This window comes from Dendrobates tinctorius, unplaced genomic scaffold (assembly GCF_039654945.1).
Source record: "Dendrobates tinctorius isolate UK_male_01 unplaced genomic scaffold, ASM3965494v1 ptg000199l, whole genome shotgun sequence".
NCBI lineage: Eukaryota > Metazoa > Chordata > Amphibia > Anura > Dendrobatidae > Dendrobates > Dendrobates tinctorius.
In genome coordinates, this window is record NW_027361866.1 from 3940099 (window position 1) to 3954004 (window position 13906).

General features: G+C 42.7%; 1 protein-coding gene across 1 annotated transcript in view; it reads right to left on the reverse strand.

Moving 5' to 3' along the window:
* Positions 1 to 13906, reverse strand: part of ERBB4 (erb-b2 receptor tyrosine kinase 4) — a 1457122-nt gene that overhangs the window by 477424 nt on the left and 965792 nt on the right. Inside the window, exon 5 of the mRNA XM_073553209.1 lies at positions 2153 to 2218. Coding sequence (XP_073409310.1) covers positions 2153 to 2218 — 66 coding nt within the window. The remainder of the gene's footprint in view (positions 1 to 2152; positions 2219 to 13906) is intronic.

The following is a 13906-nucleotide window of genomic DNA, read 5'->3' on the forward strand; positions in this document are numbered from 1 at the left end:
CGCTGTCTCTCTATAGTTTTGAATGTGATCAAACAGCAAATATACTTAACTGTTTGAAAAGCAGACAAAACTAGAAGGTGGAGGTCTGTAAGAACGGAACATGTCCTCGACTTATTCTTACAGAGTCACACACAGATAGCTTCACTGTGGCCGTGATAACAGCCGTTACACGGTACTGAGAGAGGAGCGTGCACGTACACCGCTGTCCGGTGTCTGTAAAATTGTCAAGCTCTGTGTTTTTTAAGTATACGGACTGACACACGCTGTCTCTCTATAGTTTTGAATGTGATCAAACAGCAAATATACTTAACAGTTTGAAAAGCAGACAAAACTAGAAGGTGGAGGTCTGTAAGAACGGAACATGTCCTTGACTTATTCTTACAGAGTCACACACAGATAGCTTCACTGTGGCCGTGATAACAGCCGTTACACGGTACTGTGCGAGGAGCGTACACCGCTGTATGGTGTGAAAAAATGCACGCTCAGTACCTCACCAGGACAAAAAAAAAATTTGGATTGCTTTTAAAAAAGCAGTTTGCAGAGCAGTGGGAAAACAGCAATGCAGCTATCAGGAAGCCTTATAAGGCAGCCTAACAACCAACACAGCTGATCCAGCAAAATATAGCCTCCACTTGCACTGCACACACAGTGACTGGTGTGTTGTACAGGCAAAATCGCTAGCAGCAGAAGTAGTTTTTGGTGTCTTCTTCCCTGTCTAACGCTCTCCCTACAGAATCAGCAGCAGTAGCAGCTCTCCCTATTCTGAGATCAGCATGAGTAACATGGCGGTCGGCGTGCACGCCCTTTTATACCCCCTGTGACGCCCCCCAAAGCAAGCCAATCACTTGCATGCCCTTCTCAAAGATGGTGGTGACCCCTGCCTATGTCATCACGTTGCCCACAGTGTCCGTGGATCCTGATTGGCTGAAAAAGGGCGGAAAATAAACTTTTGAAACTCGACTTTGGCGCTAAAGTCGCCGAGCTCGTGGCCGACCTCACCCTAGGGTCGGGTTTCGTTTCATGAAACCCGACTTTACCAAAAGTCGGCGACTTTTGAAATTTTTTGACCCGTTTCGCTCAACTCTAGTGGGGGGTGTTTTATTTTATCTTATCAGTAGACAATTGCCATAGTAGTCTATCCAGTTTCATTTTCAGTCCAGCTGGAGAAAGCAGAGAGGACATATGCAGACAACAGTGTTCTGAAGGATCATCGTTACAGGTATGTAGCAGATAAACTATTTTTTTATTGTCAAAGTATTCAATTCTTTTGATTAGATGGTATAGTGTAAAGCAGCAATGATAGAATAAGTGCATGCTTATATGGATGGTCTTGTTTGAAATGCTCCAGCATCACAATCGCAGTGGATTTCTCAATGTGTGATGGGGCCCTAATTGTGTTTATTGTTGTAAAACTGGTAATAGTTTGTTCTCTCATTGTATTATTATTGGTTACAGTTGGATAAATAATTGTTTGTGTATATGCAAATATGCATAAATATTCCAATAAAGCTATGTTAAATGTTTTAACACAAAAAAAAAAGTAAGTTTTTCTTTCCATTTTTCATTTGTTTATAAACAACCAGGTTCACATACAATATAATACTGCAAAAATTATTCAATTAAAACACTTAAATTAGCTAAAAGTCAAGACTTTATTAGGTCCGGTCAAAAATGACTGGAACATAACAAGTGTATAGTGGTAACGAGCAGAATAGCAGGGTTGAATGGCAAAACCAAGAAGGAGAAATTGTGAAATTAAGAAAATCACAGGATGGATAGACATATTAATGATATGAAGAAATGGAAGCAAAAATTTTCTAAACATCTTGATTCATCTTGACTTTTTGCTTCTTCCATTTGCAAATTTAATGTTAAGTGGTGTGGATGACCAATTGCTGTAATGTTGACAAAAAGCTGATCTTCAGGGTTAACGAGAGTCACATCTCCACTGTTTTGATAAAAAATGGCCTCTCCCAAAACTTGTCAATATTGTGAGCATGGAACCCCCCTTAAGAGATTATTACGTTTGATAATTATTAGAAACATGTTAAAAGATCAAGTAAACATTTCAATAGGTCAATATTTTCAGGTTAACCAATGATACAGAGAACAGAGTGAATAAGAACAATATAACAAGAATGACGTAACTTACGTCTCTGGCATTGGTTCTCTAATGGACCCCAACAGTGCTCGGGGCAAGCTTTTGGACATTTTCCACCTGAGAGAAGTGAAACAGAAAAATATAACCAGTTAAAAAATAACGAAAAAAATGACAATACCATGAATTGTAATTATGCTGCAAAAATATGCATATGGTTGTCTCAAAGATTAAGTCATGCAAGTGTAAGTAATATTCATTACATGTGCATGGCTTAAACGTTGTGACAAGTATATGCTACTGGCAGGATCAACCTGGTAGTTTCACGATTCCTATTGGTGTGTCTGGATGCAGTGAGTGACAGTTCAGCTATCCAATCTAGGGCTGGGGCGCCCTGACCTGTCAGTATGATGATGGACAGCTCAGCCATCCAATTGGAAGTGTGCTCTGTGCTGTCAGAGTTGTGAGCAAAAGTCCAGTTGCCCAATCAGGGCCGGGGAGTGCGGGGTTTACTTCATGTGTCTCCTGTTAGGAGTGATTACCTGGCTATTTACCTGGCTCTCTACTTCTAATAACTGCCAGTTGTAGTTTTGTTCACATGGTGTGTTTTTGCACTGTGTTCTGAGTATATTCTGATCTTTGTTAACCAACTTTGGATTTTCCTTTGACCATCTGTTTGCCTAGCCACTTTGTCTTCAAACGCTACATTCCTTGAATTCTGACTTCGCACATGACTTGACTACACCCATGTCTTTCCACATAGTTTACAACAAGCTAGCTTGTTATCTGACCCCATACCTCTACTTGACTACCCTGCCTCACGGCTTGTCCGTGAGTAGTCCTTAACATAGTCCTTAACATAGCAGAATCAAAGATTTCACAATTCACAATGACATCCACATGTGTATACTGGATATAAAGTACAGCTATTATGGCTCCTTATACTAACCCTTCTTGGTAAGTATTTCCTATTTTCCTATATTGACCTTCTAGGCAGGGGCTGACTTACTATTGATGCAACCAGTGCAGCTGCAGAGGGGCCTAAGAGGTAAGGGGGCCACTACTACCTCCAAAGCAGGTAGAATTAATCATTATAATGAGCTATTAGACTGAAAAGGCATGTACACTGTTCTTGCACAGGGGCCCTCTTGTGCCTGTTTCCACACCAGCTTCTAGGTATACATATATATATATCGTCTTATCATGTCTGTCTGCAACCGAAATCGCGGGTCGCTGATTGGTTGTGGCCGCCAGGCCGCAACCAATCAGCGACAGGCGCAGCTGTTTGTAACAGTAAGCTGCGCCTGCCGCTGATTGGTTGCGGCCGCCAGGCCACGACCAATCAGCAGCAGGCACAGTCGGGCGCCGCGCTCAATCGGGCGCAGGCCTTAATCTGTAAAAAATAGAATTAAAATAAAAAAAAGGTTATTCTCAGCTTCCGACGGCCTCCGATCTTCTTTCCACGTGCCCGGCCTCGTGGTCCCAGTAATGCCTTGCGCTTAAGACTGGAGATGACGCCACTCTCGCGAGAGCGTGACATCATCAGCGGTGTTTCGTGCAATGCATTACTGGGACTGCGAGGCTGGGCGCGTGGAGTGGAGATCGTGGGCCGTCGGAAGGTGAGTATATAACTATTTTTTTTAACAGTGACCACGCATACCAGGAAAGGGGGATGAGAGAGACCATGCATACCAGCAAAGGGGGGGAGAGGGAGACCACGCATACCAGCAATGGGGGAGGGAGACCACACATACCAGCAATGGAGGGAGGGAGACGACGCATACCAGCAATTGGGGGGGACCACGCATACCAGCAATGAGGGGGAGGGTTTACCATGCATACCAGGAATGGGGGATGGAGATCATGCATACCAGCAATGGGGGGGAGGGAGACCATGCATACCAGCAATGGGGGGAGGGAGACCATGCATACCAGCAATGGGGGGAGACCATGCATACCAGCAATGGGGGGGAGACCATGCATACCAGCAATGGGGGGAGAGCATGCATACCAGCAATGGGGGGAGAGCATGCATACCAGCAATAGGGGGAAGGGAGACCATGCATACCAGCAATGGGGGGAGGGAGACCATGCATGGCAGCAATGGGGGGAGGGAGACCATGCATACCAGCAATGGTGGGAGACCATGCATACCAGCAATGGGGGGAGGGAGACCATGCATACTAGCAATTGGGGGAGGGAGACCGTGCATACCAACAATGGGGGGGAGGGAGACCATGCATACCAGCAATGGGGGGAGACCATGCATACCAGCAATGGGGGGTGAGGGAGACCATGCATACCAGCAATGGGGGGAGGGAGACCATGCATACCAACAATGGGGGGAGGGAGACCATGCCTACCAGCAATGGGGGGGAGAACATGCATACCAGCAATGGGGGGAGACCATGCATACCAGCAATGGGGGGGAGACCATGCATGCCAGCAATGGGGGGAAGGGAGACCATGTATACCAGCAATGGGGGGAGGGAGACCATGCATGGCAGCAATGGGGGGAGGGAGACCATGCATACCAGCAATGGGGGGAGACCACGCATACCAGCAATGGGGGGAGGGAGACCACGCATACCAGCAATGGGGGAGGGACCATGCATACCAGGAAAGGGGGGGGACCATGCATATCAGGATTGGGGGGTGAGAGGACCATGCATACCAGGATAGGGGGGAAGGTCCATGCATACCAGGATAGGTGGGAGGGGTACCATGCATATCAGGATTGGGGGGTGAGAGGACCATGCATATCAGGATTTGGGGGTGCATTATTGCATTATTATTAAAACTTCATAAATAAGCTACATACATATTCTAGAATACCCAATGCGTTAGAATCGGGCCACCATCTAGTATATATATATATATATATATATACTTAGCATATTCTAGGTAGAGCAACACTTGAAAGCTGATGTTTCATCCATATTGTGCAATGTTATATTCAACGCGGAGGGGACAGGGAATCACAGGCAGGAAGGAGAAGACCCCGTATACAGTTCCACCCCTGTGCACCGAAATATAATTAACAGAAAACTTCAATCGGTGATTAAAGAAAAAACATAAAGTTAATTTCTTCACCAGAGGTATCTGTGTAATCATTATTACATGGCCAATACAGCCATGTTTTTTCAATATATTTTTAAATTTTATGCATTCAATAGTAATGTTTGCCAAGGCAAGTCTTTTGTTCAATCATCTGGCTACTTGTAAATATAAATATGTATGTGATATACAGTGGGGAAAATAAGTATTTGATACACTGTCGATTTTACAAGTTTTCCCATCTACATAGAATGGTGAGATCTATATTTTTTATCGTAGGTATAGTTCAACTGTGAGAGACAAAATCTTTAAAAAAAACCCATAAATCACATTGTACGATTTTTGCATGCATAATTCATTTGCATTTTATTGCATGAAATAAGTATTTGATACAATAAAAAGGAAGAACTTAATATTTGGTACAGAAACTTTTGTTTGTAATTACAGAGGTCAGAGGTTTCCTGTAGTTCTTGACCAATTTTGTTTATACAGTGAAGGAAATAATTATTTGATAACTTGCTGATTTTGTAAGTTTGCCCACTGACAAAGACATGAACAGTCTATAATTTTAAGGGTAGGTTAATTTTTAACATTGAGAGATAGAATAATAATTAATTCTAGAATATCACATTGTATAAATTATATATAAAATCCGCTGGTAACTAAGGTACACATCGGGTTTCTAAGCGTTGCGTGCCACTTGTTACCCGCGTGTCGCTGGTGCTGATTGCTCGCTGGTGAGTTCACTGTTGCGTCACAAAACTTGTGACTCAGCAGCGATCTCGCTAGCGAGATCGCTGTGTGTGACGGGGGCTTAAGAGTTCTGGCTCCTACAGACCAGTTAGATGGTCCTAATCAACTCGTTACCTGCATTAAAGACAGCTGTCTTACATAATCTCCTTTATAAAAGACTCCTGTCCACAGACTCAATTAATCAGACTAACCTAGCCGGTCTCCAGACCTTAATCCCATAGAAAACTTATGGAGGGAGTTGAAGCTTTGAGTTGCTTAGCGACAGCTTCAAAATCTTAATGATTTAAGTTATGTGCACAAGTTGCGGATTTGTTGCGCTTCCGCAGGGATTTTTTCCGCGTGAAAATGCTCCTAACACAAAAGTGATTACTTAAGCCATGTTAGTCAATGGCATTCCTGATTTGGTGTGCACATGCTGCAGATATTTCCGTCCTTATTTGCAGCATTTTATTTTCCGCATCATGTCAATTCTTTTTGCGGATCTGCAGCATTTATGCGCCCATTGACTTTCATTGAGTCAATCAAATCTGCAGCGAAACCCTAGGTGTAAAAAAGTTTGCTGATGTGCTGCCAAAAAAACTGCAGAAAAGGAAATTATGTCACAAGGAGGAAGCATATGTGGGCGGAGAATGTGTGTGGGCGGAGAATACGTGTGAGCAGAGAATATGTGCTCGCCTGTCTGTGGGTGTCTGGGTCTGTGTGCGGGTGTCTGCGTTTGTTTGCGGCTGTGTGCAGTAATGCTACCACCATTCTGTTGGTCACAACTCTGTGGGATAATGCTGTCACATGTCGGCGTGACGCGGCAGCTGTGACTGTCACCTGCGGTAACACTACTGCTCGTACTGTCGGTCACTGCGCTAAGGGATCATGCTAGCAGATGTCATTGTGAATCCGCAGCTGACTGTGACCCACAGCAGTGACCTGCAGTAAAAAAGCAGGCGGGACCCATGAGACTACTGCTCCCATTGGGCTATGTCTTCTGTCACTGATAACAGAGACAGCAGGTGCTGCTGATGGGAGAGTAGTATCATCTGCTGGCACCTGTGCTCACAGTTAAAAAAAAAAAGGAAAATTACATACATATTCACATAAAAATAAAAACCCATTATACTCACCTCACAACAAATGCCCAATCCCCTTGTCTCCTAGAAATAATGTTAAATAATAAACCAACATATACTCCCTGTCCACTTTTGTCCAGGTAATCCAGATTGTCCCATGTGTATCTCACATGTAGAACATTCATATCGGGAGATGGGACAGCTCTACCTGTCCTTCGGTGATACACTTACAGGAGGTAATCTCTCCTGCAGTGTATCAGCTGACCAGCTCTGGTGCTCCCACTTACGACAATGCTGTGTGAGAAAGTTGTCACACAGCAGTAGTACTGTAAGTGAGAGCATCGGAGCTGATGAACTCCGGTGAACTCTCACGGCAGCACAGTGATACACTACGGGAGGGATTACCTCCTATCAGTGCATCGCTGGCAGCCGGGTAGAACAGTGACATCTCCTGATGTCACTGTTCTACACGTGAGATCGTCGTGGGACACTCGATAAATGGACTACGTCGGACAGAGAGTAATATATGTTGGTTTATTATTTTATTTTTGTTGCAAGAGGCGCGAGTGTCGGGGATTAGACATTCACTAGGTATGATAAATTAAGATTCAATAAAGGAGTCTGTGTGAGTATTTAAAAAAAAGGACTTTATTCTATCTGTGTGTTTCTTTATCATACAACTATAGGATTAGTAATGGTTAGGTGTCATATAGACGCCTCTCCATTACTAAGCCGTGGGCTTCATGTCACCTGACAATACAAAGGTGACATCAACCCCACAAATATGAACCCCACTTGCCACCATTACAGGGCAAGTGGGAAGAGCGAGGCTAAGTGCCAGAATTGGCACATCTATAAGATGCACCATTTCTGGGGTGGCTGACAGCTGATGTTTTCAGCCTGGGGGTGCCAATATCCATGGCCCCTTCCCAGGCTATTAATATCAGCCCACAGCTGTCTGCCTAGCATTTGCTGGTTCGATTTTATAAGGGGACCCCATGTCAATTTTTTTCTGGGGTTCCCCTGTAAACTAGCCAATAAAGGCTAAGCAAACATCTGTGAGCTGATAATAAAAGCCTAGGAAACTTTATGGCTATTGGCTCCTTCCCAGAATATTAACATCAGCCCTCAGCCATCGGCTTTCCCTCAGTTGGTTATGAAAATTATGTGAGAGCCCACACAATTTTTTTTAAATATTTTGAAAAATAAACAGATAATGCGTTTCATGCAGATTTTATGTGTGTGTCTTTATCTAACTCTTTATATACCATTTTATTAATGAGGGTATCTGGCTGACACCTGTTCATCACTAAACCTAGGGCTTGGTATTACATATATATCTAATATATAAAGCTCAATGTGGGTGTGTATGTGTGTGTATGTATGTATGTCCGGGATTGGTATCCGCACCGTCGCAGCTACAGCCACAAAATTTGGCACAGTCACACGTCTGGACCCCGAGAGCATCATAGGCTATGTTGTGAGGCAAAATTTTAACCCCGCGCATTCCAATTCACCAAACAATTTTGCCCCTATCTACATAATGGGGAAAAAGTGTATGTATGTATTGGCATCTGCACCGTCGTAGCTACAGCCACAAAATTTTGCACAGTCACACGTCTGGACCCCGAGAGCATCATAGGCTATGCTGTGAGGCGAAATTTTAACCCCGCATGTTCCAATTCACCAAACAATTTTGCCCCTATCTACATAATGGGGAAAAAGTGAAAGGAAAAGTGTTGGAGGCAAATTGACAGCTGCCAGATGTGAACAAGGGGGACTTAAAGAATGAGAGCAATGGCGCCAAACAGTATATACCGTACAGTTGCTAAGGTGGGGCCCTGACATGGGATACTCAGCACACACGGGGATATGAACACACACACAAAATGCGCCACACACTACCATGTGCTTCAACACATATACCACCCTCAGCACACATTTCACCACACATACACCAACCTCGCCACATAAAAGTCGAAACACAAAAGTCACCACTCAAAACTTGCCACGCTGTCCCAGAGCTCTGTAAAAGATGAAAAATGAGCTGTGATTGGTTGCTATCAGCAACAGTTTTCTTTGTAGACAGTTGTGGTAACTGAGGCCTATTATTCTTATCATTTCTATGGTGTTATCGTCCTTCTGTAAAGCTGGAAATAACAATTTATTACCGAGCCAACACAGACGACCCTCTGACACAGACTGCAGGTGGAAACCAGTATCACACAGGATAGGATTAGATACACAGCTCAGCAGTCAGTGTCACACAGGATAGGATTAGATACACAGCTAAGCAGTCAGTATCACACAGGATAGGATTAGACACATGTGTCAGCAGGCAGTATCACACAGGATAGGATTAGATGCACAGCTCAGCAGTCAGTATCACACAGGATAGGATTAGATACACAGCTCATCAGACAGTATCACACAGGATAGGATTAGATACACAGCTCAGCAGACAGTATCACACAGGATAGGAATAGATACATGGCTCAGCAGACAGTATCACACAGGATAGGATTAGATACGCAGCTCAGCACACAGTATCACACAGAATAGTATTAGATACACGGCTCAGCAGACAGTATCACACAGACTAGGATTAGATACACGGCTCACCAGTCAGTATCACACAGGATAGGATTAGATACATGGCTCAGCAGTCAGTATCACACAGGATAGGAATAGATACACGGCTCAGCAGACAGTATCACACAGGATAGGATTAGATACACAGCTCAGCAGTCAGTATCACACAGGATAGGATTAGATGCACGGTTTTTATGTGCAATATAATCATTATATTTTGTTATAACTAACCACAGTTAGTTACTATGCCCGGGCAGCGCTGGGCTCTTCAGCTAGTATATATATATATATATATATATTTATATATATATTTATATTCACTTATATTTGCTTTGTGCGTGTAAACATTATATTTGAACATGGTATGTAATGATATTATGATCTTCAATGGAGAATGAAAAAGAAGAGGTTGAAGAAGGAATTGACATCACAATTCTTTTTTTTAAATAATATATCTTTATTTTTGCTTACAAAAACACATACAAATCCGCATGAAAAAACGCATGAAAATACGCATCAAAACCGCGAGATTTCCAACTGCGTTTTCTGCCAAGAGAGGCAGAAACCGCGCAGAAATTTCCACAAGCAAATCTGCAACGTGTGCACACAGCTTTAGAAATCTTCTGCAGAGGAGTGGATCAAAATTCCTCCTGACATGTGCACAAACCTCATCATAACTACAAAAACCGTCTGACTGCTGTGCTTGTCAACAAGGGTTTTGCCACCAAGTATTAAGTTTTGTTTGCCAGATGGATCAAATACTTATTTCTCACTGCAAAATGCAAATAAATTTATGTGATTTTCTGGATGTTATTTTTGATGTTCTATCTCTCATTGTTAAAATTAACCTACACTTAAAATTATAGACTGTTTGTCTTTGTCAGTGGGCAAACTTACAAAATCCGCAAGGGATCAAATAATTATTTTCTCCCACTATATATATATACAGTATATCACATGGTTAATTTCAAGACAGTGATGATAATATTGAAACATTTCATGGACTCCTGAAAAAATCTTTATTACGAATATGCCTAAAATAGAATGCCTTATTTGTATAATCTTCATCATTTTCTTCAATCTCAAAAAGGGTTATTCCCATTTTAAGAAGTTAATATCTATCCATGGTATATACGAGGTATGTATCCCACAGGGGCGTGATAACATGCTAAGTGGGCTGACTAGACTGGGGACCCTACTGCCCCATCGACTAGTCAAAGGCCTCATTTACATATCATAAACAGACTTTAGAGATACTTTTTCTAAAGATCTGTTTATGTGTGTAATGCAATATAGGGACGTTATTCAGGGTATTTAGATATGTAGACTCAACTGCTGGTGGTATTCCGGTTACTCTCAGTATATATTTGATGTCAGTACATTAGAAACCTAACTATTGTGTTCTTGATGAAGTGCACTTCTTGTGTATCCTTCAGACGAGGCTGCCAACAGGTGCCTATCTGGCATTGTGTTGAAGTGATCTCACGGTTTACAATTCCCTGTCACTGAACCATCTGTTTACTTCTATCATAAAATCATTATGGCAACATAATGCAAAATCATTTCTGTCTAACATGACAGAGTCGAAGGGGGGATGGGATGTAAAGGTGCGGGGGAGTCTCCATCTGGCACAAATAATACAACTTCAATCAGTAATAACGATAATTATTATTAGGAAGCTACTGAAGCTCGCTGCAAAAACTTAATGAGTCTAAATTGATTTATAACAAAGGGGATTAGGAATGACTGCCTAGGAAAACATCAGGTTCAGTCATATCTCTGCAGAAGGGCAGACACATTATTTTGGATAAAGAATTGCCAAGGTGTTCCAGGGAGAGTACACCTGGTACAGAAGGTCACTCTGACAAGCTGAGAGCTGAAGGCTCACAAACACGATACCATTAAGAAGGGATTACTACTTCAATGGCAAAACACAGGAGAAAATATTTGAATCAATGGGTCAATACAGGTCATTATGTAGGTTAGAATTAAATATATCATAATATTAGAGGAGCTGTCCATTTCGAAGAAAAATAATAATTTAAAGTGTTTGCAATATAATTGTAAAGAAAAAACACAAAAATTGAGCTTGGTTTGAGTTGGTACACATGCAGCATATAAATGCATGTTCACATGGCAAAAAGTATACAAAACCTACAAAAGACAAAATGAAAAAACCCTGCTATAATTAAATAAGTAAAAAGCAAAAGTGCATTTAAATCATACAGAGTTCTTAGTAATACTGTATTTGATCAAACATAGCATAAAAGCCATCCCACCATCGACAAGGTGACTCTGTGGTCGGGGCGGTCTTACACTGTCTAGTATTAATACTAGACAGTGTAGGACCGCCCCGACCACAGAGTCACCTTGTCGATGGTGGGACGGCTTTTATATATGTATGATTAAAATGCACTTTTGCTTTTTACTTATTTAATTACAGCAGGGTTTTTTTCATTTTGTCTTTTGTAGGTTTTCTATAATTGTAAAGAAGTTACTAATCCAGGTGGTAACTAGAGTTGGTTGGATCGATTTGTGGAACCCCGGCCCTAGGCCATGTCAGCGCTCTGTGACTACTTGTTGGGAGCTCAGCAAACCTCTCACCTTGTGGGAACTCTGCTATTGATTTGGACTAACCAAACTGACATGACATTATCTGTGGGTAAGGTCGCAATGATGTCACGCAAGCCCAGCTAATCAAAAGCCCCACCATGGGATCCTGAACAGTGAGACATTCACGAGCCTCCTGTCCAGAGACTACTGACCTGGACAATAGACTGGAATGCCACAAACCAATCTGACCAGTTCTAGTTATCACTAGTGTTGAGCATTCTGATACCGCAAATATCGGGTATCGGACGATATTCGCGTTATCGGAATTCCGATACTGAGTTCCGATACTTTTAACATATCGAATACCGCAATCGGAAGTTCCCATAATGCTGTGAGCCAGTTTGATTTGATTCAGCCAATGACAATCCTCAGAAGTGTGGGCACATCCTGTTAGGCATGTAGGCATGTTAACTAATGGCATGGCTGTGTTTGGCTGCTGAAATGATGTGTTGATGCACTATAAAAGTCGCCACCGCCATTTCGAGTTCACTCTGCTGTGAATTCAGCTAGGGACAGGCTGCTGTTCAAGACTCAGAGGGACAGTTAGAGATAGCGATTTTCAAAATCATATTGTGCTTTACCCAGGCTACATTCTCAATAAGTGTAGCTTTCTTTTGCCTTGCAGCAGTGTTCACAGCTGTCTGCAGTGTCTGTGTGAGTGCAGCTCATGCTGTGTAGTGTGTCCTGCAGGCACGTCTGCTTGTAGGCCGCTCAGCGTGTCACTGCCTCATACATATTTTTCTTTTATTGCTGCAAATTTTTCATTCTCCTATTAATGTACATCCATCCATATCCATATATGTTGGTTGCAAACACTATAGGAGTAGAGAGCGGAGCCTTTCTGCAGCCTTTCAGTGATAGTGCCCAGTTATCTGCACTGTTCACGGCTGTCTGAGAGGTCTCTGTGTGAGTGCAGCTCATGCTGTAGTGTGTCCTGCAGCCACGTCTGGTTGTAGGCTGCTCAGCGTGCGTCACTGCCTCATACATATTTTTCTTTTATTGCAGCTCATTTTTCATTCTCCTATTAGTGTGCATCCATCCGTATCCATCTACATTGGTTGGTTGCAAACACTATATAGGAGTAGATAGAGGAGCCTTTTTTCTGGCTTGTGCCCTTCAGCCGCAGCCAGATTAGTATTACCCTATTTTTTGAAGCCTCATCTTTTGCATTGTAGGTTACCTTCCTGCATTGTAATAGCTCCAAAAAGTTTGTGATACTATTGCTTTCAAATCTTGGGGCACATCCTTATTGTTTTTTTGAAAAAAAAAACCCAAAATAAAGTTTACCAAACACTCCAATTGACAGTTGTGTAGGCCACATTAGTTCATATTAAAGTGTAGTCCATACACTTTATAAAATTAGTGTTTCTTATACCTGTTAGCAGCTGTTCAGGAATAAGCACACTAAGCCCCCGCTTTGTACTTTTCTGCCTATCTTTATCAGTCTACCAAGATGAAGAAGGCAGGGAGTAATGCATGTGGGCGTGGGCGTGGAGTTTCAGCAGGGAGAGGACATGGGGATTCTGCAGGGAGAGGACGTGGGGATTCTGTGCCTGCTGCGGGCACCAGTGAGTCAGCATCCCCCAGTTTTACCAGGCAACAGTCCTTTATGCGAAGCTTTGTAGGACCTCGCCTGTACCCCACTGCTGCGGGAGGAACAAATTGAAGCCGTTGTCGGATGGATGGCAGCTAATGCATCGACTTCAATGACTTCCACGTCCTCTCAGGGCCA